The following is a 27663-nucleotide window of genomic DNA, read 5'->3' as shown; positions in this document are numbered from 1 at the left end:
AAATTAAATTCAATAACAGGAGACATATGCAAAAAAACTATTCTAAATTTTAAAATATAATAAAAATTAGCCGTTATTTTAAGGTAACTTTGATAACAGTAAATAGTTTAACAAAGTCCTTTGGTATGCGCTACAGGCCAACGTGCGGTCACACTGGCTGCCGCCGTCATACCGTGGTTCTTCTTCATTATTATATAATTAAACTCGATGTGAACCAAAACAAACCAGCACAAACCCAGTGTGTGAGTAGTTACAATGGTAACGCGGTGACAAATGCGCACTTCTCCACACGCCAGCATTAAAGTTAGGATAATAACAAAATGAAAGACGATGGAGCGCCGAATGTCGCGAAAACCACCGACCCACCGCCCCCAAACAGAGTGCCATCTGGAACCATCCCTGACAAGGCAAAATGCGAACATGGGAGCGTTTTCTCGCAACGATTCTTTGGGGCCTTCCAGTGGGAGGAGTTCGCCTGCGGATGCGGGGCTGCCTTCGTCAACATCGCGGCCACATATCCCATCTACAAGATGATCTTCCGCCAAATGCTCCACGGAGTGCCCATCACCTCGGCCTTTGCGCAACTGCGCCAGGAGGGATTGGGCTTCCTGTACCGCGGCATGCTACCACCTCTCGCCCAGAAGACCATCTCCCTGTCCATCATGTTCGGGGTGTTCGATGGCACGAGGAGGTACCTGGTGGAGGACTATCACATGAACGACTACGGAGCCAAGGTGATCGCCGGAGTGGTCGCCGGCAGCGCCGAGTCCATCCTCCTGCCCTTCGAACGGGTGCAAACCCTGCTGGCCGACTCCAAGTTTCACCAGCACTTTGCCAATACTCCAAACGCATTCAGGTGAGCAATGCCGTAGTACACCACAATGGTAAAATAAGTAGGTTTCTCAAAAAAGGCCTAGGTGAAACAACATTTTACTTTTTATATATTTTTATGATCTATCTCACATGTTAGTTACTAATAAAATCTTGTTAAAAACTAGTTGAAAACCATAATGTAATTTAGCTTCTTAGACTTTATGTATAGTATTCTGCCTGGCAAGCTCATAACAATAAGATAAGATTCATTTTAAAGTATCTATAGCTATGACAATAGAGATTAGTAGTATGTACAATTGCTTTCAACGCTTTGGCTTGACTTTTGGTGTTGGATTGTTCAATCGTGAAAGTATCGCCATAGTTCATAAAACCAAATATTTATTTTTTCAATTACCATGCAAAATATAATCAATTGATTCAATTTTTCTGATCAAAACTATCTAAACTTGTACTTTCTTATCTCGCAGGTATGTGGTGGCCCACCATGGCTTTCGGGAGCTCTACAGGGGACTTGAACCAGTATTTTGGCGCAACGGCCTGTCCAACGCGTTGTTCTTCGTGCTGCGGGAGGAGGCCAGTTCCAGTCTGCCCAAAAGAGTGAGTGCCTCCTGTCTTGACTTCTGCAGAAACCGCTTTAATAACTTTAAACAATCCGCAGAAATCCGTGTCGACTCGCACGGCCCAGGAATTTATAGCTGGCGCAGTGATTGGGGCCAGCATTAGTACAATCTTCTATCCGCTCAACGTGATCAAGGTGTCGTTGCAGAGTGAAATGGGCCAGAGGTCAGAGGGCAGTTGGCAGGCATGCAAGCGAATTTACATGGAGCGCGACTGCCGCATAGCGAACTTTTACCGCGGATGCGCCTTCAACACGGGCCGCTCCTTCATCAGCTGGGGCATCATGAACACGGCCTACGAGAACCTCAAGAAACTGGCGAGCCAGCAGCCCCAGTTGCCGCTTACGACGGAGTAAATGGGGAATACCATCGGCGGTCGGATATTAGAGTTAACATAGCTGATTGTACACAAACGGTTACTTCTGCCTTTTAGCTAGCCAATTATTTCTTTCGGTTTAAGTCTCGTCTAAGTCGCTTGTGTTGAGAAGCTGAATTCTAGATGTTTAATGTACATATTCACATCCTAAGCTGGGGATACCTCCTCCTCCTCCTCCTCATCATATCTGTATATCAATTCAATTCGCCCCGCGGATGCCAAAGGTTTTTGTATGGCGATTGGCGCAAGTACAATACAACGTGAGCATTTACGAGTTACGGTTTAGTTAGCTACTATACGAGTACGTGTAAATAATAATAGATGATGTACAATATAATACGAGTGTGTTGTTTGTTCTCTTACGACTTTGTGATTCATTGAAGTTACTAAAACTGATTAATTTACGCTGTAAATTCAATGTTCTTAAAGGAAAATAAAAGTGTATTTGTAATAACGAAGTTTAAGCATACATCTTTGACTTAGGCAGACTTATGTAAGTTTCAGCATTTTGTGGTTATCTATAAGCACATAGAATATTAAGATCTAATCTAAGGTCTAGCAGTAGGGGACAAGTATCACAATTAAGATTAGGTGATTGGCTGAATTTATCGCTTCCTCAGGGAACTGCGGTATCGCTGGTAGAAGTCCTCCATTGCCCTGTACTGCGGCTCCAAGATGTCGGGTATTTCCTTGTCCAATGAAGCGAAGTACACCATGGCCACCGAGCTGCTGCCTCTTAGTTCCTGCTCGTAACGCCTCAGCTGCTGGAAGAATCCGGAATTTGGTCGAACCTGAGGCCTGATGGACTGGACATGTTGGTAGGACTCGCGCAGACTCATCCCTGCGTGCTTCATCAGATAGGCCAGACACAAGCTGGCCGATCGACTGACCCCAGCCACGCAGTGAATCAGGGAGCAGCCTCCACTCAGACGCACCTCCTCGACCAGGTCGGCCACCTCATCGAAATACTTGTACAGATCCACCTCCGATCGATCCTGGGCGTTTATACGCAGGTACAACGGATTCCCATGACTGGGCAGCGGTGTGTCGGGAAGTTCGGGGGCCACATTGACCACACAACTCACGCCCAGTTTGTCCATGTAGGCAGGCACCACCGCCGCCGCTCCGCAAAGGATCAATGAAGGAGTCAGACGGGATAGTCCAGGAAACGGAGTGGTATCCTCTATCTTGGATGCATTCAGCTTACTGCAAATAAGCAATAGAAAGCAATTAGTTTTTATAATTATTTTGTTGCTTTGAACACTAATAGATATTGAGCATATTGCAAAAAAACATTTTTATTTATTTTTTTTAGGGAAAGTTTAATGGGTTATTGATTATTTAAGTGGGCATCATATTAATAATATCTATTTATGTACTTCTTTTACTTGGTTTTAGGAATATTGTTGTATATATATACTATAAATACAAAACCTTCCATTTTTTATGTTTGATGTTTTTCTATTTATCAAAATTAATATACTTCAATTTTTTCAATCCAATTTGCTTATGGTCATATTTAATATATATAATTATGTATAATTTTAGATTTTAAAAACAAGTGATACTGAATCCTGGTGAAAAATACTGTGCCCAATTTTTGGCTGGACAACGTAATGCATTTAATGTATGTATATATTAATAGAGGGTGAAAAAACAGATAAAATAAAAACATTTCTCAAATGAACAAAGGAGAACATTTGGTGTTAAGCCAAACAGAAATAACCCATAAACAAATGGCAGGTATTCGTGAATTATTTGCGTAGTACTGCTAAAGCTCTCAACATGAAACAGCCAGGGTAATTTTGTGAATGGAAACTAAAACAACATCGCCCAGAGACCAGCGCCATTCCATCCCCATCCCCATGAGATCCCATCCAATCCCAGCAGATCCCATCCCAGCACCTACGTATTTATCAGGCGACGTCATGGTTTTTGCGCTGCGTAGGCACAAACAATAAACATATTGCTAAGATACATATATACGCAGATTTGTATCTGTACACCTCAAAATTTTCTGTTTATAATTAGTATCGCGGAGTGTATAACAAATGGATGCGAAATGAAAATAGAATTGATCTATAATGGTATTTGGCGAATGCGTAAACAAACAGATCAGTCATCACATTATGGAATATAATCTACTACGTCGTCGATATCTTATATTTTAATGTGTTTGACTAAACAACAATTTAATTACAAGAGAAGACCAATCAAAATCCATCTAGGAATGGGTGAACATATTGCTAATAAGGTCAGTGATCTTATTATTTAATAAGCCAGCTGGCTTCTACTTTTATTTTTCTGTTTTTCTTAAATCTTTTTTGGATTTTCAATTGATATATAATTTATCAAGAGAGTAAACAAAGGGATTAGTCATTAAAGTGTAAGGTATTTTGACTACAGATTAATATTTATTTAATTTTGGCATAGAAACATTCCTTGTTGTCCTATATGGTAGCATTCTAATAAATAAATTAGGGGACTGTCATCTGGCTCTTGTACGCCCTATCCATCAACCCAATCCCCCGACATCCTCTTGTCATTAAAGATCAAATGGAAGGTGCCTAAAACCCCCTCGTCCAACTTCCCGCATCTGTCATCACCCAAAAGTGCCACTGAGGAATGTAAATGTAAAATTAAACACTTCACATATTTTTAACAACGAAGGAAGATATACCCTTGCAGAAATTCGAAAATTTGGAAATTACAAATATGGTCAGTACAATAACTTATGTATATTAAATATTATAAAATCGGCAATTTTGAAAAACAATTATACTTTAATTATTTTTAAATTAATATAAAGTTTTCAAATATATAGCCATACCTACTTAAGAGCATTGCGATTTTCTGTGTGTCAAAAGAAGATTTTCTTTTTGGTTTTATTATATGTTTACGGCGACTTCGCGTCGTCATTAAATAATAATCACAAATTCCGCTGGCAAAGCGCCAAAATTAATCATCGGTCACTTTCACTAGACCAAGCCAGTGGCATCGGCTGAAAAAATTTCTGATTTGAAAATAAGTGAAATTAAAATATTTCACACCGCCCGCCTTTATGGATTTTGTTTTTTTGTGTTTATCACCGAATGCAAAAATAAAAGCAAGAACAAATTGAGATGTTTTCGAATTCCATGACCATTATTTATGTATTCGCTATATAGAGGAGGAATCTGAAAACCTTGTCGCTGGGCTAGTTTTGTATTGTCAATCACATGATTGTTCTGAGATAACTAGGTTAATGGGTTGGGAAAAATACTAAGATCGTTTACGCTTAAGGAACTAGCCATACTGTTTCATATCTTGTAATTTGCAACAAAATTCCAATCCGCCAAAAATTCGACATTGTCAAAATATAAAGTTTTACCTCGGCCACAAAAATTGTATTTTTCGACTGCCAAAAAATTTTGACAGACCTGCAGACAGACCTCCGTCTGTCCCATGATAAATGACTAATTTCATTTTAGCAATTACGGTGTCCTTGAATTCAATTGTCAGAGTCAGGGCCTCCGATAAAGAATGCCAAGAATGCGCCGAAAAACTCAAGTATAATTTAAATAAAGCCCAAGAAATTTTGCATTTCAATGTAAGCATTCGCTTCCGACATGATTATTCGCATTGAATAAATGGAACAATTGCGAAAAAGCAGGCCATGCTCAAAATATGCCCACATGTAAATACATTGGAATTCAGGATAGAATTTGGCTCAAAAAACAAATCAGATTTGAGGAACGCATGTGGCCAAATTTGGTTCATATGTTCCGATTTTGAAGTATTGTGCTCAAAAAGAGGCCTTATAATTGCTTATAGAAGGGAAATCTGTCTTAAATGCTATTTACTAGTTTTAATTTATTCATAAACTTAAACATTTAAGGCAACAAGAGTTCTAGTCTTAAGTACCATATACAACTGTTTTATAATTTAGTTTTTCGAAACCATTTGGAAAATAAACATTTAGAAATAATGAACGTTATAAAAGTGTAAAACAAATGTACAGATACACTTAATTACCTTTCTGGGATAAAGCTTTGAAATGTTTTATTTTAAAATCTTTAAAAACCATTAAAATATTTATTATTTTTTGTCATCATATAATATAATAATAATATGTTATAACATAATGATAATCTATATAACAAACAATAATGTGAAATAATGGCATGGGGAATGTATATAATCCAAATTGAGCTAGGTAATTACTTTAATTAAATTGAAATTGACCACATTAAGTTGCCAGGCAACAACAAATATCCGCTTGAGGTGACATCAGAGCGACCTTGACTATATGTGTTAGTATAGCTTGCCATTAACAAAAACGGGCTCAAATGGCGACCGCAAACATAGGTATTAGGCAAGAACCTACGGATAAATATGCGTGCAAATGACTCACTTCTGGCGATTTTCGTTCTCGACATTCTCATTTACATATGGGACGTTCTGCAGCACCTCGCCGATTCCGCCGGCGCCGACTATTAACTCCTGCATGTTTATGCTCTCAAGAATTCGCGCCACTTAATCAAGAATTTACGCTCCGCAATAAACAAATTCTTTGGATTCCAGGCCACAAATGAAAACTATTTTCCGCCGTGATCTCTCCGGCGTTTCGGTAAACAAACAGAAGTTCTTCGGGAATTTTGGGGAGAACGAGATACTATTCTTTTTGGCAAACCAACGACGACTGAGCGAGGGCGAACAGAAATGCTTTCGAAAAATGTTTTCCGTTGATGTGGTGAGTATATATGCGCCGAGGTGCGTAAAGGTGTTTTGTGTGGGCGCGCTGAGGTGGGAATCGCCTGCCAACGAACTTCCACCTGTGGGAGCGCTGCCAGCGATTTTTGGTTTGTAATTATGGGGTAAATCGGATACACTGCGTATACTTGACAAGTATGTTGCGATTTTATACCCTGACTGAGAGTATAACAACAATGAAAGGTTGTATTAATAACTTGACAACTGAAATACAATAATTTTAAAACACTGATAACACAAACTTAATAAGATACTATGTCAAAATAAAATAACAATGTAGCAGGGGACAGTACTAATTATGGTAAATAAGGCACTTAATACTAAAAAATTAAGCTTAAGCTTATTTGAAATTTATTTAACGTTCAATAAATTAAAAAAAAAACAACAAATTAACAACGAAAGTATGAGTTCAAGCCAAAACTTAAAAACCATCAAATAGAAAAAAAAATAATATAGGAAGTAATCATATTGAAGATATCAAGAAATCGAATCCGACAGAAAAATTAATAGAAAGAAAAAAATATGTGCAAAATAAGATTAAAAGAAATTATTTGTAAAATAAAGATAAAGATTATGACTATCACTGACGAACTGTAATAACATTTTATGTTAAGTCACAAATTTAAATAAATTTTAAAAATATGTAGTTTTTGAAAATCCGTTGCATTATTGATAACGGTTGTTGTATATCCAGAACCTGAAAAATGTTACAGAGTGTTGCAATTCGATAGTCTGGCCACACTGTACGCACATTGGAGCCCAAAAAACGCCGCCTCCCTGAACTCCGGTCACACTGCAGCGAGCAAAGCGCGAGACGAACAAGCAGACGCCACAAAATATTGGTGAAAACAAATTGGAACTGCACGCCATCCAATTAAACTAAACGAATACTGAAATGGGCAAGGAAAAGGCGGCCAAATCTTACTGCATTGGCGACCTGGTGTTCGCCAAGGTGAAGGGTTATCCGCCGTGGCCGGCGAAGATCACCAAGAGCAACAACAACAAGAAGTATAATGTTTACTTCTATGGCACTGGGGAGACGGCCAACATCAAGGTGGAAGATCTGTTCCCGTATGTGGACAACAAGGAGAAGTTCGCCACCGAGAAGATCATGAAGCGGGCCAAGTTCATTGAGGCAATCGATCAAATTGAGAGCGCCCTGCGCGGCGAGGATTCGGCGCCCATCGATTTGTCCAGCGCCGAGGAGCCTGTTGCACCGCCTGCCGTCGCCGAGGCTGTCAGTAATGAGGAACCGAAGGAGCCAGAGGAACCCACTGCTCAAACTGTTTCAGCTCCTCCTGCGACGGTGGCCGAGAAGCCCAAGAAGAGCGGCAACCGCAAGTCCAAGGCACCACCACGCCATGTGGTCGGCGACAGCGAGGCGGGTGCTGAAGCTGCCAGAAGACCCTCCTCATCTGAGGCAGCACCTCCTCCACCCAAGCGGCGTGTCCCAACCGAGGGACTCGGTACCGCCCAGGCACCCCATCCCGCTCCGGCTGCAGCGGCCACCACCCCCAGCAAGAAATCCGTAAAGAAATCCAAGCCCACCGCAGCAGTTACTCCCATCCAGAAGCGGGCAAGGCCAATCAATGTGAGTATGGATAAATGAAATAGGTCACGGCAATGCATGTTTTTAGGATGGTTTACCTTGGGTAAGAATCACGACCTAGCCCACTAAAAACTCAGCTTTTTAAACAGAATATAGTTAAAAACTCATTAGGCAGCGACGGAATTCGTTAACAATTTTAAAAAACGTTTACCAAAAAACTACATTTATTTAATAATTTATTCCACCACGATTATCTGTGACTCAAACTAGATACGATAAGGTAAAATGAGTCATTCTTTTCTTAATCTAATGCTTAGCCAAAGTAAGTTTACTACCATTCACTGTTTCACATTTGTGATAAATCAAAATGGTTGTTTTCCTTTTCGAGAAAAAAATGTGGTACCTTTTTAGAAAATAATAGTCCCTAGAAAATTTTTCATACCTTTATACACACCTATACTCTTTCAGAACATTCGGAACGAGATGCTTATGGTTTACATGCCTACTGCCAAGTGCCTGGGCATAGACATAAACTACAACAAGCCGGACGTCTTTGAGAGCGCCGCTGCTGAGGAGGCTTGGTTGGAGAAGGCTCGCAAGGAAGCCATGGAGCTCAAGGTAAAGCTGGAAAGCGGTCAACTCGAGCCGGAGAGCATGCCCGAAAGGATCGTGGTGGAACCAACGCGGAGTGAGATACCCAAGCAGGAGGCCTTGCGGTTTATCGAGGAGCTAATCGAGCACGAGGATGCTCTGTTCATGGAGCGCGACTTTATCCAACTTTCCCAGCAGCTGCGAGAGTGCCTGGGCTTGCGAAGGGCCAATGTGGGCAAGTGCTTGGAGATCCTCGACCAGTTCAAAGAGGTAGAGTTCACCAAGTTAATGCTGCTGCGAAATCCAGAGTGTGTTGACATTATGCGAAGACTTCGACGATATGTGGGCAATCTAGACCTCTGGAAGATGGATCTATCCGACGAAGTTGAGTTCAAGGAAAAGGCGCAAGTTATTCGCAAAGTGTCCTCTGGTATATACGATGGCTTCAAGAGTCTTTTTAACCCAGAGCCGGAGACCGAGGACAACTTTTGGATTGACTTTTGTGAGAAGGTTAAAATCTACAAGACCTACACGAAAAATATTAACGAGAACCTTCGCGTCGGAATGAACGAGCGTGGCTACAACAACCTGGTTGTGGCCAAGGAGGGCTCCGCTTCCGCAGAGCCCGTTCCGCAGTAGATGAACGTTTGTGGACAAGCTCTGCTAGTCCAACTGTACAATAAGGTAGGTAAAAAGCAGATATGCTTCTGTTCCAACAATCAACCTCTTGTGTTCCAGTTACTTCTAAGCGTTGAAGACCGGGCAATTTGAAGACCTTGCTCTGGACTATCAAGTTTCGATAAGCCGAGTGCTATTGCGTAATTTCTAGGATAACAACCCAAATTTACACATGTTTTGCATATGAGGTGCATATCAGTGCAGCTCTCGAGATCGGATCCTGCCGCACCCGCTTAATACAACTAACAGACATTAAAAGCTTATCAGCTTCAAATCCATAAATAATTACTAAGTATGTAGATGTTTTGATTATTATTGAATTAAATATAGATGGTACATACTCTCAATTCTCGGTTTTATTCCCCTTATAATTCATTTATGATGAACTTTACATGTTGTGGTTTCCCTTTATAATACCTTATCGACCAGAGTTCCTAGCAATCATTAGACATTACAATTAGTTTATTATAAACAAAGAAACTTGTTCGGGGGGAGTTACACCACTATCATAATCATAAGCTTTAAAAAAATGAAGCATTCAATAGTTACATTTAAGATTTAGTTTCCTTCCTTAACGTCTCCGATTCCATCCGGCAGGATGGCGAACATGGCTTCCGACTCCGGCAGACAGGGTGAATCGTAGATCTTGCAGATGCGGGTCTCGCCCTTGCCTTTGCGGAGATAAAGACGCGTGGTGGAGGAGTGGGCCATTATGTGGCCCCCGATGGGCTTCTTGGCATCGCCGGCAAACATACCCGGTCCGCCGTCCAGCGAAGCAGTCACCTGGTTGGTTATGACCACCGCCACTCCAAACTCATCCGCCAGGCGTTGAAGCATGCGCAGGAATAGACCCAAATGGTTTTGTCTAGCGGCCAGCTCACCACGTCCAATGTAATCGGACCGGTAGAGAGCCATGGCACTGTCCACAATGACCACGGCGTATCTGAAACAGCAGCAGTCTTTAGATGGGGTCAGCTAAGGGATAGCTAAGCATACCTCGATTCAAAGAGCATGCCCGCTGCCATTTGGATGAGTCTCGTCTGCTGATCCGAGTTGTAGGCCCGAGAGCAGGCAACATTGTCCAGCACCTCGGCCTCATTTAGCTTGAATCTCTGCGCAATGGCGGACAAACGCTCCGGCCGGAAGGTGTTTTCCGTGTCGATGTACAGGCACTTGCCTTCGCCGCCTTTTTGGCTGATGGGCAGTTGGCAAGTGACCGCCAAGGTGTGACATATTTGAGTCTTGCCACAGCGAAACTCGCCGAAGATCTCCGTGATGGAACCGGTCTCAATGCCGCCACCCAGAAGCTTGTCCAGCTCCTTGGAACCCGTGCTCAGTTGCACCACATCTGCACGCATTTGATGGAAAGTCTTGGCGCTGAGGAAACCCAAAGGCACCAGTTTGTTTGCCTCCGTGATGATCTGCTCCACTTTTCCGCCACCCAAGCCGGGAATGGCCATCAGTTGCTTCTTGGTGGCATTGGCCACCGCTTCGACGGTATGCAGACTGGCCTGTTGGAGCAGTTTGATGTCCTTGGCCGTAATGCTGCCGCCCTGGAAATCGGATTTGAAGAAAATTAGAGCTCTAGGCAAGATCGTTGGGTACACACCATTAGTTTGGCCACGCTCAGAGGACCCTCCTCCTCCTCTTCCTGGACATTCGTTAGCTTTTCCATTTGACAGTTCCGAAGTAAGTCTTACTTATTTGTTTCAGTTCGAATTTTGTTTTTTTAAATTCTACGTTTTCAATGCGAGAATTTCGTCAAAATATTGGCGCCGCGCAAATCACCAAAACAATCAGCAGTTTGCCATTCGCCACGAACGCACTGGCAATTGAATATCGCTACAGTGGACACCGCATGAAGAGGACATCAAAAGACTATTATTTCGACATTAAACTGTGAGATGAAAAGGCAATTCCTTATATATATTTTTTTAAATTATAACCTGTTTATTTTCCACAGCAAGCTAAGAGATCCGGACACAGTTATTTTGACTCCCGCACTATTTCGTAATTGCGTTCTCAACGCCTTGGAGAGTTTCTTCTGTGAGGAAAAGCCCACAATGGAGATTGTAAAGTTTTGCGTCCTTCAGCAACGCGTTATATTTCGTGTACCAGAGGAGCTATACGACATGACAAGAATATCCCTTGAACTAATAGGTCACTATCAGGAAACGCCTTGTCATTTTCAGGTCCTGCAAACATCTAAATCAACATTAGACTTTGAAAAAGATATAGAGAAGAATCTTATTGGGCTGCCTAATAGCGAAGACTAATTGTAATTTGTGGTGCACATAAATTTGTTAACTTGACTACGTTATTTGTTTGTTACCGTTACGATATCAATGAAAATTTGATTTCAAATTGCTTTTCTGTGATCTTCCTTTTGCCATTCACTAGGAAATAGATGGCTTATAGTGCTGTCATTAAAAAAGAATACATTTAAATAGCTAAAAAATATTGTATTTCTGGGCTATGATTGAATAAGGTTTTTGTTGTTTAGAAACTTTTTAGATATGCTAATAAACTTTTAGTTTCTTTTATTAATGTATAAATCTTAGCTTAGATGGCACGAAAATGTATTTTTTATCAAAGTAGCTATTTTCTAAGCTATCTTTGGCCACATTTTTGGTGTAAATAGCCAAGTCGCCATCTCAGCCTGCGCACAGCTGTTTATAAGCAGAAAGAAACAGTGAAAAGGGAATAATTACATAAAAAAACACACTGACCGGCATTTTTTAGACGACTTCCTGAAGTTTTCGCCGAAATTAGCTCCCAAGCAGATCTATTGGGAGTTGCACTTGCCGTAACCAAAGCATGAGTGGTTACCAATATTTGGACGTGAAGCTGTGAGTTCCGATAATCCACTAAATAGTTCAACACACGTGCGCACGTGCATCTCAAAGACAATGAAATTAATACATTTTTTCTGAACCATCAGGAAACTCCGTGATCCAGACTCTGTGACTTTGACCCCCGTGTTCCTTTGTGGCTGCATCGTCAATTCCTTGACGAATATTTTTGGCGAAATCGGTGGCCAAACTACCCTGGAAATCGTAAAATTCAGCTCATCCCAAAAACGTTCCATTTTCCGGGTGTCCGAGGAGTTCCTGGAACGCGCCCGCATTGCTATTTCCCTGATAGGATACTACCAACAGGTGCCCTGCCATTTCCAGGTGCTCAGCACATCCCGAAAACCTTTGGATTTCGAGGACTCTGCCGAGGAATTCATAGCATTTAACTGAAGAAACCCGAACAGAATGTCATTTTCTTTCTGCAAGGAGTTCGGCAAGGACAAGGTGATCTTTGTCACCAAGCAGGACCATGCCACGCCCAGCACCATCGAGCTACCGCCACCGGAACAACCGGAGGGCGTGATCACCAAGGATGGCAAGATCAACTGGAGTTGTCCTTGTCTCGGCGGAATGGCTACCGGTCCATGTGGCGTCGACTTTCGTGAGGCCTTCTCCTGCTTCCAGAACAGCACGGCCGACCCCAAGGGATCCGATTGCTACGAAGCATTCACCAAGATGCGCGACTGCTTCCAGAAGTATCCCACCGTATACAACAAATCCGGCGGAGATGACGACGACGATGATGGACTGGGTGATGCTTTGGACACGGATGCGAGTTCGATTGGTGGCCCGAATGCAGATCCGCTGGCGGATGCTGGCAATCAAGGAGGCGGCGATGAGGCGGTGACCCCCAAAAGCAACTCGGTGGTACCCAAGGCCTAAATAGGAATAGGTATTAAACATACTTATAAGAGCTAGGTGTGAGTTCGTACAAAAATAATAAAGATTGTCATAGTTTGGAGCCAATTGGTTTCCAATAATATTTCACCATCTATCGTGACTGTTGAAAATATAGATTAGAGTAAAACAATAAAGAAGTAGTAGTTGTTGCAAGTAAATCAATGCAAGAAAATGTATACCCTTTCTTTACTTAAATCCTTGTTTTTCTAAACGGTGCTATATGCCCAATCCTACCCATAACATGGAACCGGTGCACTGATACTTCGAAACAGAAGATTGACAATGATGATGTTTAGTTACAGCAACTTTCCGCGAAAATTATAGTTGAAGTTAAATATAAACATAAATTTTATACAACTAAACTTATTTGTTTTTGATTTTTTTTAACGAATATAATCAATAGAGGATGACGATGATCAGGACAGTGAAAACTTTCTGTAGATTAATTTTACAGACAGTTGTTTTCATTTTAAAGCATTGCCGAAATAATAATTTGTTTCGAAAACCACAGTAGTATAAAGTGTGACGATGTTTAAGAACACAACTGAAATACATTCTTATCTGTAATGTATTTGCTATGCTTCTACATAGTAATTCAATTTCAAAATAACTAATATTTTTAAATAGTAGCATGCATTCCACATTTAGTTAGCTAACAGCAACTGAACAAGTTTTAAAATGTTCCCTTGTGGTATTCACTGTTCCTTATAGGAAATTTTGTTTGTTAAGTATTTGGTATATTTGTGGGATTTCCCATATCCACTGTCTTGGTATTGTGGTATTTTCGCCATCCTGCTGCCACACTGTTTACGAAGAAGCAACCAAAGAGGAAAATAAAAATAAAAGCGTATTAAGATTTCGTGAGGAAAAAATGCTGTAGGCGCATTGTAAAATGCATATAGTGCAGATAAATCGCGTTTGTGAAATGCTACAACGCGAATTCAACATCAAATCGGTGCAGAACTTTAAAGTGCAATAATAATAATACTTCAATTATCGAATATACCAAAGTGCAATTGGCCAGTTGAGACTACAACCACAATAACAACAACAACAACGGCAGTGGAATAACATAATAACCTTGTGGCAGTTGTGTTTTTTGTTTATTAAGATCACAGATATACAAAAGAATTCAAGGTAAAAGGAGTAAAAGTGGTTAAATAATTAAAGTTTATGAGGAAAACACAGTGCTTGAGTGTAAGTGTGTGTGTGTAGTGCCAACAATACAAACGCAAAACAACCAATACAAGCTCACAGTCATAGTTTTTCATAGAAATAACAAAAGTAATAGCGATAAATAATACAAAACAACAACAACTTCGAAGAGTCTCAAAAAGTGCTGGAAAAACTTGCGATAAGAAAAACGCTAGTGAAAAACGAAAGAAGAAAAAAAAAAAGGGAACCTCCACATCGACAGATCTTTGAATGCTGCTGCGTTTTGAAATCCGGCGACAAAATGGTTTCGTTAATTGATACAATCGAAGCGGCAGCAGAGAAGCAGAAGCAGCAATCGGTATCCTCATCGTATTCCTCCTCCCCACCATCTTCGTCTTCTAGTGGTTCCCTCTCACCACCCTCTGCCGCCCCAAAATCCAATCTCACGGCCAGCGGTAAACCAAAGGAGAAACGAAGGTGAGTCAGACACAAACAAATCCTACATAGCTTGCAATAATTCGATCTCCTGACCAATACACCCATCCAACAATCCAATCCGATCCGTAGTACTCCATTGGATCTGCTTAGATCACTTGTTTGTCCATTGCATAAGCGTTTGCTTTCTTTTTCGCCCTCTTCTTCCGCTTCGCAGCGCTCGTGGCGGCTTTTGTTGCTATCCATCGCTTTCTGTGGGTTGTCTTTGTTTTCTAGGCGGTATTTCATATGTTTACTTGATCTGCGATCATTTTATTTCATAAATCGATGGAACCCTTAACTTGAAAGGCGTTTCTTCCTATGAATCTGTCTTTTTCGAGATATAATATTTTTTTTAAGTTTCCTTGTTATCCTTGCTTATCCTGCTTTAATTTTTGTAAAGTTTTCAATGGGGAAATCTCTTACCCTGTTGTTCGAGTCTTTATCAATGATTCTCTTACTTTGTTCATATGTCAAATATTATATTCCATATAAAATATTTACTAGCTAAACAACAGTAATCCCTTGCGGTTCTTACTTTTCTTTTTTCCTTTTGTCCTTTTTGGTTCATCGATATTCTTTTGCTGATTCCAAAATAATACAAAATAGAATAAAACCTTTCCGGGAGGAAATTTGTATTTTCTTTGAATGAATTCGAATTTATGGCTCGCTTGATTTTATTAACTCCCCTTATTGGGCGTCACTGGTTGACGAAACGAAACGGGCGATAGAAAACTGGCGAGGGGGACTTAAAATCAACGAAAAGTCAATCATTAATCACGCGTTCAACTAATTTTTGCATTCGCGGTAATTATTATACGATTTTGTGACGGAGAGAGAGCGATAGAGAAGGAGAACGCAACGACCGAGACCCACGACCTTCAGACATTCAAAGACAAAAGTCGAGACGAACTGAAATCGTTCAGTTTGCATATGCATGATTGGTTTCCGCAGTGGAATATATCTGGGGGGTATACAATAGACAAATGCACTCTTATAAGTGAATTTTCCTTTGGAAAAGAGTCTTGAAAGCACTTGTTGCTTCCTAGATATGCATCCTTCAAGTACAGGCATCCTGTTTTTAAGGGCAAGTCCCCAATAGCTGGAGTTTATTTTTATCCGAGTGCATGGTTCAGCTTCTTTGTTACGCATTGTGGGTTATTTTTAAGTGAGGTAAAAATCAAAAACAATAATGAAAACCTGTTATATTCGATAATGCTGCCCCTCCGCTCCAAAAACAACCTGTTTTTTTCCTCGTGCTTCGTTTTATCAGCTTTGTTTTGTTTTCGATTCCGTGATTTTGGCCCACGCCCCTCTGCAAACTTAAGTTTTTTTTATTTTATAAACCCATAAACCCCCAAGTTTATGTTTCACTCAAGACATTTACATTAAATTGAAACTAAGTTTCGCTTTGGCCTACGTGACAACCATTAAACTTAACTTTTAAAAATGTGGAAAAGCTGAAAAGCGGTCCTATAACCATTTTCAAAAAGTGCTCGCTCTAGCTTCCAATAGACACACTAACCTACTATTGTCGGTAGTTTTCCTATTTGCATCGAATTGGTTCCAATGCATTATTTGTGAGACATGTAAAAATTATGTTACCACTGTTGGTGAAAGCTTTGCATTAAAAAGTATATCTTTGTAAAAAAATATATATTTTGAAAAATTGTTTAAGTTAAAATAAGGGATTTTTTTAACTTACTTTCGACTTACGTTGTTTACATCTAAACCATTAAGTATCATATTGTTATCGATCGAATAGTTCTTGTCAATCGAACGAATTAATCGACTGTCCAGTGGAAGTGTTTTAAGTATCGACCGAAGTTTTCGATTGCAGCTGACCGATCTTGAACAGATTGTAACTGCAGCTACCGTGTGACCTCAATAAAAGTGAATTATTACTAGTTCAGTGGGGGGCATTTGGGGGAGGCAAGAATCTTAATCGAAACTATGTTTTTATTTTAAATTAGTTTTATATGCTGTCAGACCAAGGCGCTATAAAAACGAGGAAAAAATACGCAGAAGCCGATGTATAAAACTTAAACAACAACTTGACAATAAATAAATTTCAATACCAACGCAAGCAAACGCACAAAAGTAAAACACGCTTACACACATTCCCACATGTGTGTATTGTAAAATATTTAAATGATATGCCCAGTTGTTGTTTTTGTTGTTGTTGTTGTTGTTTTTTTTGTCTGGCCACGACGACCTACTTTTTGCGCAATCGAACTCAAAATGTGACGACACGAGGAGGATGGAAACGTCCGAGGGGGTATTAATATAAAGGGAGAAAGAGAAGGAGAGCTATTGTATTTAAGTTTTAGGTTGTGGAGTTATTGTTAGTTTTCTTCTCGCTTTCCTCTTTATTTTCATACATACGCACTTTTATTTTGCTGCTAGTGCACAGAAAAAAATTTGTTAACTGTTAATTCATTAAAAAAAACATTTCATTGTCAAATACATTTCTTATTAAATATAACATTATTAAAAACGAAAAACATTCAGTCACCAAACCAATTATGATGGTTGCCTTTCAATATATTTAAAATTATTTAATTATTTATATAACCAAACTTAACCCCCAAAACAATTTTTTTTGTGTGTGTAACTTTTAGTTTGTTCCATCGAGACAGAAAGAAAAGACAACAGTGAGGGAGACAGACTAAGGTAGCGCAGCTTCTGAATCTTTTTTGGTCTTGTAGTTCAATGGGCTCTATACGCGTCGCATTCGATGTAAATTATAAATCAGAGAAAGCTTAAATATGTACATGTTTTAAAGGCGAACAAAAATTAATTGGGGCGTACCAATACCGTGCAGTAAAATTTTGCTGCACCCCGGCCTACATTATTACTTGTCAAGAACAAAGAATTGTTTTTTTCGAACACCTTTTCAGATCATTTGTGGGAAATGTTATTATCTTTAAAACCGCTGTTTGTTGAAAAAAAATTGACTTGAATATGATAATATAAAATCACTCAAAAGTTTGCAACGCAATGAAGAAAACATTTCCAAAAAAGGATAGGAAAATAATAATATATAACTACGTTGTTTTTCATTTATATTTTTTATAAAAAACAAATTTCCGATTAAAAATTTAAAAACTTAAAAGGTCTGAAATGTCTTTTTTACTGCGTTGCAAGATTATTCCTGGTTTTTTGAGAGCACTCATTTTTTATTAATTATAAATCGATTTGAATTTGTTAACTTTTAAACTAAACTTGTTTTAAGCAAATACACAAACAAATTGCTTTAAAACTTATTGTTAAAAGTTAAAAGTTAGTTAGCATTCGTAGATTTCGGTGTAGTAATTGGAAGCACGAATTGTTTTTGCTTCTTGTAGATTCCCAGGTTGTTGGCAAAGCAACAAGAAAATATGAAGAAGACCAGTTCAATAACCATTAAGCCGATAATCAAAAACATATGGTTGTTTGTGGTACCAGTTACCCAGTCGATCCACTCTCCACGACATCTTTCATAAAAGTTGGACGAAATAGGAGAACTTTTGTGGCTGCTTGCAGGAGTGGTGAGTTTTTCTGCAGTGTGGTCTTCGGAAAAGTCCTGTCCGCAGCGAATTCCATGCCATTTCCATGCCATGTCGATACCGAAACCAATAAATTTTTCAAATTGCTCCTTATTGTTGAACAGCAGTACTAAAAGTGTCAGCTGCGAGATCATCTGTATTAGCAGGATTGCAGCATAATTTTTGGCCAACCAGATAGAATTGCATGCGGCACCGCAGCATCCAAGAAATGAGGTGAAGACCAAAATCACTCCCACGGCGATCGGTATGACGGCCGAATAACTCTCATCTTCTTCGTTTTGTATCAGGACGACCACGAACTCAATGGTGATCAAACCCACAATGAAGTTGACTATGAAGAGGATGTATTTCACCAAAGATGTTCCGAAGTCCATGTTGGTGTCCTTTCGCAGTATCGAGATTTTTAAGTTAAATTACCACAAAAACACGTCTGTTCTATACGAGCAACTTTTTTGAGTAAAGCAAGTAACATTTTAGTATTCTTCTTTATAGGATTGCTTAGCGCTTATCTCCCTGTAATTAAATTATTTTTTATTTAACACATGCGCTGCTGAAATATATATATTGGCAAAACTTATTTTTCATAGAACTGAATTCTTCGGTTAGTGACAGACTTTTGTAGCTTCAAAATTTAAACAATTTTTACAATTTTTCTTTTTAATACTATCTATCAATTTATAACAATAATTTGAAATGACCATTCCATTTTTAATTCTTTTTATTTGAAAACATTTTCAAACTCGTAAATTTGTCTTTCAATAATGGCAAATAGTTAAACATTAATACGTTTTTCTTCTTGTGAAATCATTAATTGTTATTCCCAAATAAAGATTTAATCGAAACAAGTTTTAAACTAAGCATTTATGGCACAAATAAACATTATTAAAATGTATAATGTTTAAATTCGAAAAACGGCTTCAAAAGTTACAGACTATGGGTGAGTAGGGTGTGTCGGTGCTGTAGAAGGCAGAAGGTATGGCTTCCGGTGTTTGTAGATCTTCAGATTGTTGGTAAAACAACAGGAAAATATGAAGAAGATCAGTTCAAGAACAATCAAGCCGAAAACGACTTACTTGGTATTGTCACTGCACCGCAGCATCCCAGGATTGAAATAAACTGTTGGTGACTTAAGATGCTTTTTACTTTTATTCAAATATTTTTGTTAATAATAATTAGTTAGACATCTGAATGACATTTGTAGCATAAAAAGGTAAACAAGGGGTTATCAAATCCCATGGGCGGTAATTTAATTTGTCCCCGACTGTGCATTGCCTTCTTCTCCGTTTCTTCGTGCTGATTACATTGTGGTTTTATTACTTTTAGTTGGGTGGCGGGCTTCTCTTATCTCGTTTCACTTTCCGCGCCTGTTTGCTAATATAATCTAAATATTTAACTGTTATGCTATTGCTCTTATCAGCGAGCTCGGCCGACTAGTAAAATCTTTGAGAAGGGTAAGATAGGTGGAAAAATATTTAGTCATCTAAATCTGTTTTTCAGCACAGAGAAAAAATATGCCAAGTTCTAACTGACATTTAACCTTTTTCAAATAAATTGTGTTTGGGTTTTTTTTTGCTCAAACTTTATAAAACTTGGAAATAGTGGCTTTGCTGTACGCATTTAGCTGCAGTTCCAAGTCCTACAACTTAGCTTTCAATTTCGAAATGACATATTTTATTATAGATTCTTCATTTTCATTGGGTTGTAATGGGAATTTAATTTCCTTGGTATACGTTTATTTAATAAATAACATGACAGCTTCGAGTACTGCAGTTGGTGAGTCAGTGGAATGGGCAACCAACTTGATCCAGGACGTGCAGTAAATTTCCGTGGGCGCTGCAAAGTATGCTTCATTATCCGGTGCAATTATCGGCTGAAGTGGAGCGCACCGACATTATTTATATGCCTCTAATTTGAGTCTGCCACTCACTTGAGTCCACCGTTATCGCCCCGATTGGGCAAAACCGAACCGTTAGCTCCCTGCCAACTGAATGTTTTCGAAGCGGGCGGCCTTTATCTTATCACTCCGGCCGGAGCGCACTTGTCCGGATAGGCAAACTTGTCTGATAGCACACGGAATCTGACGTTAATGTCTGCTGCTCTCTCACTCACTCTCCTGGCCAGTTTTTTCGGATTCACGGGTATAAATATGATGGCTTCGAGGGTATGGAACCTTTCGCTCATTTACGGTTCAAACTCCGGTACGTCGTGTTCTGAATACGGCCGTAAAGTTATAGCCAAATCAAAAAAATAGTCTTAAGCCCGCTCGCCACTATCAGCTGTTATCGGGACGCGTGTGTTTGTTCATCATCGATGGGCTTGTCCATATTCCAGCGAAAGAAACGGCGCAATCAATGTTTAATACCTTTGAGAGCTGCGACTTCTCGTGTCCCGGCGATAGTTCCTTCTACGGCGAGGATGTGACTTCTTGTACAAGTTTCTATGATTGCGATCTAAAGGCGCAGCAACAACAGTTGAATAATGGCTCGGTTTTCGGGCGAACGCCCATTAATGAACCCACCGTGAGCTTTAACAACGGGTCATTCTACAATGTCCCAGTTCCCAGTGGCCAACCCTACGTGGGTGCCATTCTGGGACCCAATCCATCCTCCGCCGCGATGCAGAGGTATCATCCGTATCAGCAGCAACCGCATCCGGATGCCTTCTATCGGCAACGGGGCACTCTTCTAAGCGTGGCCACGCCCTGTCGCGAAAGTCGCCCCTGGAGTTACGCCTACTGCTATGGCTATGCTCCCACCAACACCCAACCCTGTCAGTTCTCCCAGTTCGTGGACATCGAGGACTTTATGTGAGTGCAACCAGATATCGTGGGGAAATCGACTATATAAACTATAACAAAAAAACTAAACAGTATGAAATGTATATGAAAGTGCGACCGAAAACAAAAATCTTATCACTTAAAAAAAAACACAAAATAATTTTCAAACGTATTAAGTGAAGACATTTTTTGGGCTGAAAAATTGAATAAAAAACAAATCAGAAAGTTGCTTTCAAAAAGTATCATTTATAAACTTCATATAAAAAAGTAGTATCTAATACGAATCCGATAGTTAAAATTCAAAATTTGGTTAGGCATAATTAATATTGAGGATTTAGTTTAATTTATAATAGTCTTGTTAAATAACACAATTTTGTATTGTTTACTATATTTTCTAAGCATTCTTAGTCACACAACTGCGAACAGAGGTCATCTTAATAAACAAATATAAAAAAAGTTAAAATCGCTTCTAACTTTTGCTTTGACCGCCGAAAAACTCATTTAAAAATTCGTTGGATCCTATTTTAAATGCCAAAGCCGAAAGCAAACGGCGGGTCTCTTATCTATGCTTATTTGTGGATCGCTTTTTATAATAATATTTAGATACGCAAGGAAAAGATAGGGTGACGCGGACGGAGATATTGCGCGAGAAAAGTAATGAATGAGTCAAGGTTTCATTGGGTTTCTCCCTAGAAAAATGCCCTATTTTCCTCAGCTTAAGTGGACTAAGAAAGACGTTCCCTCTCTTAAAATTTTAAAAATAGTTTCTGGAAGTTAAGTTTTGTAATTGTTTTCTGGCAACAGTGACTTTAGGTTGGGTATTTCCCAAAGATTTATCGACACGTGGTGCGTGTTTGGTAGGTCTTCTGGCTGGGGGCTCATCAATACTGTTGATCGACGATTCCTCAGCGATTGACGCAGGTTATGGCCCGCGTTTTCCCTGGATTTCTTCCAAAAACTTAGCATGCAACGTGCGCGGAAATCAAATGGATTTGGAATGGTCGCCAGTTTGCTCGTTTATTTACGTTTTGCACACGTTTAAGCCAAATTTGTGTTTGCCCATCTCCATGCTAATAAGACAAAGACAAACTGACGCACTTGCAAATGGCACACGCTACCCAAAAAACTCCCTCCAACTTTATGCTGCTCCCAACCGAACATCCCTGACCCGATGTTGGCTCGATTTACTGCCCCATGAACTGGCATTAACACCTTGAGATGTATTTTATGAGCCTTTGCTGATATCTCGCCAAGAGATACGACGCATTTGGTGGATCATTTCGAAATGCCGACAATTCAGACTCAAACAGATGCGGGTCAGTACCCTAGGGTTTCATAGGATTAGCTAAGATTTAGCTGTCCACGTGATACCATATTTCTATAAAAACAATTTTAATCTCATCAAAGCCTAGCCAATTTTTTTTTTAAATACATTTTTTAGTTCTTGCGTTTTATAAGGGACATTTTTTAAATTAGCTTCTTAAATAAACTAAAGTAATCTCTTTTTATTATTTCCAATCAATTTTAAAATTAATGAATCATCAAGATTACCGCAAAGATCCCCTTTAAAAGTGTTTTTCACTGTTTTGGCCTAATACCTGTTGAGTTGCTTTTAATTTAAATCATTTTATTTTAACTGAAAAGTATATTAATTTTATAATACAGTTTTTTTTTGGCAGTGTTTGAGTTGCGCCTTGGAGCGGAAATACTTAGCAACAACAGCGGCAGCGACAGCGGCAATAACAAGGCAATTCTGCTGGCACAGCCAGAATATTTAAAAGGCTGTACTTGCTTCTGTTCTAATGAACAGACAATGGGCCGCCCGATCGCAAATACCTCACCCTCAAAAACCCCCTGAATATCACTCCATTTAAGCAGGCCATTAGCATGCAATTCAAAGCCATTCTATGCCGCTTTCTATGCACTACGACTATCGGATTTCTGTTCATTAATATATATATATATATATAGATAGAAACCCATGAGTATATTGACATCGACAAATATATTCAATGTGCTTGCTTATTGCAATAGTGTGCACTTTGATACAGAGTAAAATAATTCTATAAATTAATTATATAAGTTTGAGTTCTGCTCCAATCTTTTGCCTGGTCTCCATCAATCAGTCGATTGATTGACAATGAAAATCACTCTTATCTTTACTTATTTATTTCAACTATGTGAAGTTATAAGGATTTTAAATGATTAACCATTGTATTTTATTTAAGAGATTGCAAACCTTGTGTTGTTTATTTTTAGATTTCCTTGTTTACAATCGATCGATTAATAAGGTTCTTATCTCATGTTTAAAGATGTCATAATTAAAAATTAATTTTAATAATTAACTGTAACTTATAAGTTTCTTGTTTGCATTTCGAATATTTAGTTCTAGTTCGCCAAAAACCAAACAAAGTGGAATGCTTTTTTAATCATTTATTAGTCAGTTTGTAGACTGAAATATCCATCATAGTGAAGAGTTCAGATTCCATTGTCGTTGGCAACTGATATGATGGGGCTTTCTTCATTTTCGGTGACAGGTTAAACTTAAGGCTTGTGAACAGAAAAGTTTTTAATTTTGTTGTGTTGCCAAGGCGGTTTTCACAATAAAACACCTTACGTTGGCAGCCTTTTTTCCTTTCCAGAGGCAAAGAGTGAATAAAGCAGCGTTGGCAATTTTTGCCAAAGGCCAAGACAACTATTGTACGTGCGAAAACAGACGTCTTCCATGGATTATACAAGTTCGCCCTGTATACCAATAATAAATAAAATATTAAGAAGGCACGAGCTATGTTGTCGTCGTTGATGAATTCCCGAATTAGTTTCTTTGCATGCGGTGCCTCACGAGGTTTTCTTGGCAAACTTTTTATAATTTTCCCCCAGTCCCGAGGGAGGGCCATTCGTCTTTTCTTAGAATTTTCCAATATATATATAAATAGTGATAGTACTGATAGTGTTCGTATGTTTGGGGTCAGTGCTCTCCCTTATAAATATATTTGAATGATGTGGACTGGCTTGTCGGCCGATTAAAACTTGTCGCCAGTATCGACGAGCAGAAACCCCTGGTTTAAATGGGACTCACTCACCCCATCGAAGACAGTTCTGCTGATTCGCTAATTGCCAACGCATCGGGCAGGTGAGAAGTTTCGGCAAAATATTCCAAAGTCTTCAAAATTCCACCACCAGGGAATTGGTGCCAAGGCAGAAGTGATGGTCTTTATCAGGCGAACGTGTGACTGCTGGCTACTTTGGGAATCCGAAACAGACATTGTAAACCATCTAAAGCCCACGGGGTTCGGCTGCCAGCTGGGAATGTACAACTCTCCCAAGGGGGCGCCGTTGTAGGTCAGGATTCTTCAGGCAATACAAATAGACAATGATTTACTTTAATATTAGTTTTAGAACAGAATTCTATAGAAATTTCGTATCAGCATTGGCAGCATAAAATTCTATTTCTTGTATTGAATTTTATTGTTTTGTTTCTTATGTGATATTATTTGTAATATTTCGCAATAATTTTTCATAATTATACTTTATAATACAACGTTTTGAATAAATTATATTTATATTTTCTTCAAGAACATTAGCCTGTTTTAGTTTGAAGAAGATTTATTGTTCTCCATAATATTTGTATAAATATTTGCCTGTTTATTTTATTTTTTTGTTCAACATAATTATTAGATTAATAATTATAACTCAATTCTGTGAATTTTAAATTGTGAAGGAACATTACAAACCATTTTCTTATTCATATTCTAAAAATGCTGTATGTTGAATAAAAATCTAGCTGAGTTGTTCGTATAATATTTATATGCTTCTAAGGAACATTAGTTATTAACCATATTAAAGTTGATTTATTGTTCTACATAATATTGCATTTATATTATTAATATGTTGGGAGCGTTAAGAATTGTATTGAGTCCAAAGAGAGTTGTTATACATTTTTGTAATATAGGTAGCCAGCTATAATAGCGCTGTCGAACGCCTTCGCCTTTTTTTCGCTTGGCCTGGCAACAAACGCAAAAACTGAAAACGTTTTGCTTAATTGAAAAATTGCGAGCTCTGGCCGCGTGAATTGAATCATAAGCAATCAAACGGGAATAAAAGTGCAGCAATTGAAATGCACGCATATTTCAGACGACCTTCCCCTCTATGTTCCCCCGCGTTCCCCCAGATCAGTGGCGTACGTGATTGCATTGAGCTTATGCTAATTTTTCATCTCATCGATCTTTGCAGGAACAATGAAAAGCGCAAGGAGAAGTCTCGCGATGCGGCCAGATGTCGTCGCTCCAAGGAGACGGAGATTTTCATGGAACTCTCGGCGGCTTTACCATTGAAAACCGACGATGTCAATCAACTTGACAAGGCATCCGTGATGAGGATCACTATTGCATTTCTCAAGATTCGTGAGATGCTGCAGTTTGGTGAGTTTCCCTTTAAGATATTTTCTTTTTTAAACCCTTTTTAACATATGATTTATTTCAGTTCCCAGCGATGCCATTAAACCAGACATGGATGCTGTTGCTGAGCAGGCGGAGATCAAGCCCAAGGTGGAAATGGGTAACGAGGATTGGTTAAAGGGTCCCGAGGGCAGAGAGCTCTTGAAACAGACCATGGACGGATTCCTGCTGGTCCTGTCCCACGAGGGTGACATCACCTATGTATCCGAGAATGTAGTCGAGTATCTGGGCATTACCAAGGTAAGTGTTTCTAATTGTTTTTTAGAAAACTATTCTAATTGGTTTGTTAAATTTCTACAGATTGACACTCTGGGCCAGCAAATCTGGGAGTACTCGCACCAGTGCGACCACGCCGAGATCAAGGAGGCTCTCAGTCTCAAGCGCGAAATTGCCGAGAAGATCAAGGATGAACCGCAGCAGGACTCCGTAATGAGCACTCATCACCGGGACCTGTTTGTGCGTTTGAAGTGCACCTTAACCAGTCGTGGGAGAAGCATCAACATCAAGAGCGCCTCCTACAAGGTCAGATATAGCAAAGTCTACAGAGTCAAAAAAATATCTGAATTCCAATATCAAAGATCTACTTATTTTATGTTAAATAGAGTGCATTTTTTTTGCCTGTTAACCATTGACTAGAAATCTAACATTACCATTTCCAGTACAGTAACTTATATAACTGAAACGTAGTTTTAATCGATTCATAACTAATCTATGCCTTTGATGTGTTTCTAGGTCATTCACATCACAGGACACTTGGTGGTCAATGCCAAGGGCGAGCGCCTGTTGATGGCCATTGGTCGACCCATTCCGCATCCCTCGAATATTGAGATACCGTTGGGCACCAGCACTTTCCTTACAAAACACTCCCTGGACATGCGTTTCACCTACGTGGACGACAAGTGAGATAAATATTACCAGTCGTGAACCCATTTTAACTCACTAGAAAATACAGAAAATTTATAGAAATACTAAATATGGCCTTACTCACAAAGGCCTTGTGATTGAATTATAGCTTTGCCAGAAGCGGGCAATGAATGTCGTTTGTTTAATAAATCATTCGTTTTTTGTTGATGCAATTGAACAATTATCTTTTGTAAAAAGTATAATATACTATAAAAATGCTTTTAAGTGATCTTTGTTAATAGATCATCAATTTTGTTGTGGCAATTAAATACTTCAATATTTTAAATTAAAAATAAACAGACCATTATTTTTCTGTCTGGTCGAAACCAAGCTTAGAAACAATGAATTGATTTTAAATAATTCTTCTTTCTATTTAAGTAATGTGAAGATTTAAATTTTTAACAAAATTGGATCACGACTGTACTTATTCCATCATTAATTTTGTTTATAATTATGTAAATTTTGATTTTTTAGGATGCATGGCCTCTTGGGATATTCGCCCAGAGATCTGCTCGACACTTCGCTGTTTGTCTGCCAGCATGGAGCTGATTCAGAGCACCTGATGGCCACCTTTAAGAGCGGTAAGTGGCGACGACCAACTCTCTCAAAATTCGCGACTCATTAAAACAAACTGCAGCTAACTAATGCTAAACTAATTACTTTAATGTGCAAATTAAAACGCGTTCGTCGTTAGTTGGCGGGAGGAAAAAATGGGAACAGGGGACAGGAAGGATGCCGGAAGAGTCCGGCACATCAAAACGAAGTTGTCACTCGTCCACCGGCGTTACCTGTCCTGTATCCTGACTCCTGAAACCCACAGTTCCTGTTCACGTCCAGCAGTTGCCATAGCTTATTGCATTTAATTAGTTGTAGCACCTTCCTCTGGTTCGGACCCTCCTATTTCCCTTTTCTCCGACACAAAGACCATTAGTCGTTGGCTTGACTTGGCTCTGCTTTAATTTCACTTTAGTTGCTAATTAGCTTTTGCGAAACTAAACGAATTGGTCAGACAGCGAGACAGCTGAAATCTCTGTTCATACCGTATCTATCCCTTTCATATCTCTACATTTTGCTTTCAACAAGTTTTCTGTTGATTCAATTATGTTTTCGCGTTTGTTTTTATCTATCATGACATTTTGTTTTGCCTGATTCAGTAAATCTATATAAACCAGCTATGCCTTATTGCTGACCCATTAGC

At 39.3% G+C, this 27663-nt stretch overlaps 9 protein-coding genes across 10 annotated transcripts in view; 6 read left to right on the top strand and 3 right to left on the bottom strand.

Moving 5' to 3' along the window:
• Window positions 1–137: 137 nt before the first annotated feature.
• LOC108148947 (mitochondrial nicotinamide adenine dinucleotide transporter SLC25A51) lies at window positions 138–2285 on the top strand. Its single transcript, XM_017276279.2, has 3 exons — window positions 138–856; window positions 1302–1431; window positions 1493–2285. The coding sequence occupies exons 1-3, from the start codon at window positions 321–323 to the stop codon at window positions 1805–1807; spliced, it is 981 nt and encodes a 326-aa protein (XP_017131768.1). The 5' UTR covers window positions 138–320; the 3' UTR covers window positions 1808–2285.
• On the bottom strand, window positions 2241–6515 carry LOC108148948 (dual specificity protein phosphatase 18). The gene is made up of 2 exons (XM_017276280.2): window positions 6221–6515; window positions 2241–3033 (listed from the first exon to the last, which is right to left on the bottom strand). The coding sequence occupies exons 1-2, from the start codon at window positions 6313–6315 to the stop codon at window positions 2433–2435; spliced, it is 696 nt and encodes a 231-aa protein (XP_017131769.1). The 5' UTR covers window positions 6316–6515; the 3' UTR covers window positions 2241–2432.
• An 842-nt stretch (window positions 6516–7357) lies between these two features.
• On the top strand, window positions 7358–9744 carry LOC108148912 (PC4 and SFRS1-interacting protein). The gene is made up of 3 exons (XM_017276228.2): window positions 7358–8170; window positions 8597–9403; window positions 9458–9744. The coding sequence occupies exons 1-2, from the start codon at window positions 7475–7477 to the stop codon at window positions 9356–9358; spliced, it is 1458 nt and encodes a 485-aa protein (XP_017131717.1). The 5' UTR covers window positions 7358–7474; the 3' UTR covers window positions 9359–9403; window positions 9458–9744.
• Window positions 9745–9841: 97 nt separating this feature from the next.
• LOC108148913 (DNA repair protein Rad51 homolog) lies at window positions 9842–11271 on the bottom strand. The gene is made up of 3 exons (XM_017276229.2): window positions 11007–11271; window positions 10394–10950; window positions 9842–10340 (listed from the first exon to the last, which is right to left on the bottom strand). The coding sequence occupies exons 1-3, from the start codon at window positions 11070–11072 to the stop codon at window positions 9956–9958; spliced, it is 1008 nt and encodes a 335-aa protein (XP_017131718.1). The 5' UTR covers window positions 11073–11271; the 3' UTR covers window positions 9842–9955.
• On the top strand, window positions 11145–11814 carry LOC108148914. The gene is made up of 2 exons (XM_017276230.2): window positions 11145–11296; window positions 11361–11814. Exons 1-2 carry the CDS (start codon window positions 11145–11147, stop codon window positions 11671–11673), a joined length of 465 nt encoding a protein of 154 aa, XP_017131719.1. The 3' UTR covers window positions 11674–11814.
• A 237-nt stretch (window positions 11815–12051) lies between these two features.
• Window positions 12052–12642, top strand: LOC108149020. Its single transcript, XM_017276367.2, has 2 exons — window positions 12052–12246; window positions 12339–12642. Exons 1-2 carry the CDS (start codon window positions 12215–12217, stop codon window positions 12640–12642), a joined length of 336 nt encoding a protein of 111 aa, XP_017131856.1. The 5' UTR covers window positions 12052–12214.
• Window positions 12643–12657: 15 nt separating this feature from the next.
• Window positions 12658–13328, top strand: LOC108149019 (mitochondrial intermembrane space import and assembly protein 40). The gene has a single exon (XM_017276366.2). It carries the CDS (start codon window positions 12658–12660, stop codon window positions 13132–13134), a length of 477 nt encoding a protein of 158 aa, XP_017131855.1. The 3' UTR covers window positions 13135–13328.
• A 624-nt stretch (window positions 13329–13952) lies between these two features.
• Window positions 13953–27663, top strand: part of LOC108148608 (protein similar) — a 70636-nt gene continuing 56925 nt past the window's right edge. Inside the window, exons 1-6 of one of the 2 annotated variants that reach the window (XM_017275685.2) lie at window positions 13953–14784; window positions 25339–25526; window positions 25588–25802; window positions 25863–26084; window positions 26295–26461; window positions 26940–27046. In XM_017275685.2, the coding sequence (XP_017131174.1) occupies window positions 14609–14784; window positions 25339–25526; window positions 25588–25802; window positions 25863–26084; window positions 26295–26461; window positions 26940–27046 (1075 nt within the window). In that variant the 5' untranslated portion in view covers window positions 13953–14608. Of the gene's footprint in view, window positions 14785–20521; window positions 21136–25338; window positions 25527–25587; window positions 25803–25862; window positions 26085–26294; window positions 26462–26939; window positions 27047–27663 lie in introns of those variants that run through there. The other variant, XM_017275684.2, reaches the window with a different exon arrangement.
• On the bottom strand, window positions 18065–18982 carry LOC121467614 (CD81 antigen-like). Its single transcript, XM_041709575.1, has one exon. The coding sequence runs from the start codon at window positions 18701–18703 to the stop codon at window positions 18065–18067; it is 639 nt and encodes a 212-aa protein (XP_041565509.1). The 5' UTR covers window positions 18704–18982.

The sequence above is a fragment of the Drosophila elegans genome, unplaced genomic scaffold (assembly GCF_018152505.1).
Source record: "Drosophila elegans isolate 14027-0461.03 unplaced genomic scaffold, ASM1815250v1 contig_476, whole genome shotgun sequence".
Taxonomy (NCBI): Eukaryota; Metazoa; Arthropoda; class Insecta; order Diptera; family Drosophilidae; genus Drosophila; species Drosophila elegans.
The sequence above is the reverse complement of the archived record's forward strand: the minus strand, read 5'-3'. Positions and strand labels throughout refer to the sequence as shown.

Coding starts and splice junctions, on each gene's coding strand:
- LOC108148913 (XM_017276229.2), bottom strand. CDS start 11,072: ATGGAAAAGCTAACGAATGTCCAGGAAGAGGAGGAGGAGGGTCCTCTG. Junction 10,951..11,006: donor TGAGCGTGGCCAAACTAATG/GTGTGTACCCAA, acceptor TCCGATTTCCAG/GGCGGCAGCATTACGGCCAA. Junction 10,341..10,393: donor GGCATGCTCTTTGAATCGAG/GTATGCTTAGCT, acceptor CTGCTGTTTCAG/ATACGCCGTGGTCATTGTGG.
- LOC108148948 (XM_017276280.2), bottom strand. CDS start 6,315: ATGCAGGAGTTAATAGTCGGCGCCGGCGGAATCGGCGAGGTGCTGCAG. Junction 3,034..6,220: donor GAGAACGAAAATCGCCAGAA/GTGAGTCATTTG, acceptor GCTTATTTGCAG/TAAGCTGAATGCATCCAAGA.
- LOC108148912 (XM_017276228.2), top strand. CDS start 7,475: ATGGGCAAGGAAAAGGCGGCCAAATCTTACTGCATTGGCGACCTGGTG. Junction 8,171..8,596: donor AGCGGGCAAGGCCAATCAAT/GTGAGTATGGAT, acceptor ATACTCTTTCAG/AACATTCGGAACGAGATGCT.
- LOC108148914 (XM_017276230.2), top strand. CDS start 11,145: ATGCGAGAATTTCGTCAAAATATTGGCGCCGCGCAAATCACCAAAACA. Junction 11,297..11,360: donor TATTATTTCGACATTAAACT/GTGAGATGAAAA, acceptor TATTTTCCACAG/CAAGCTAAGAGATCCGGACA.
- LOC108148947 (XM_017276279.2), top strand. CDS start 321: ATGAAAGACGATGGAGCGCCGAATGTCGCGAAAACCACCGACCCACCG. Junction 857..1,301: donor AATACTCCAAACGCATTCAG/GTGAGCAATGCC, acceptor CTTATCTCGCAG/GTATGTGGTGGCCCACCATG. Junction 1,432..1,492: donor GTTCCAGTCTGCCCAAAAGA/GTGAGTGCCTCC, acceptor AACAATCCGCAG/AAATCCGTGTCGACTCGCAC.
- LOC121467614 (XM_041709575.1), bottom strand. CDS start 18,703: ATGGACTTCGGAACATCTTTGGTGAAATACATCCTCTTCATAGTCAAC.
- LOC108149019 (XM_017276366.2), top strand. CDS start 12,658: ATGTCATTTTCTTTCTGCAAGGAGTTCGGCAAGGACAAGGTGATCTTT.
- LOC108149020 (XM_017276367.2), top strand. CDS start 12,215: ATGAGTGGTTACCAATATTTGGACGTGAAGCT. Junction 12,247..12,338: donor CAATATTTGGACGTGAAGCT/GTGAGTTCCGAT, acceptor CTGAACCATCAG/GAAACTCCGTGATCCAGACT.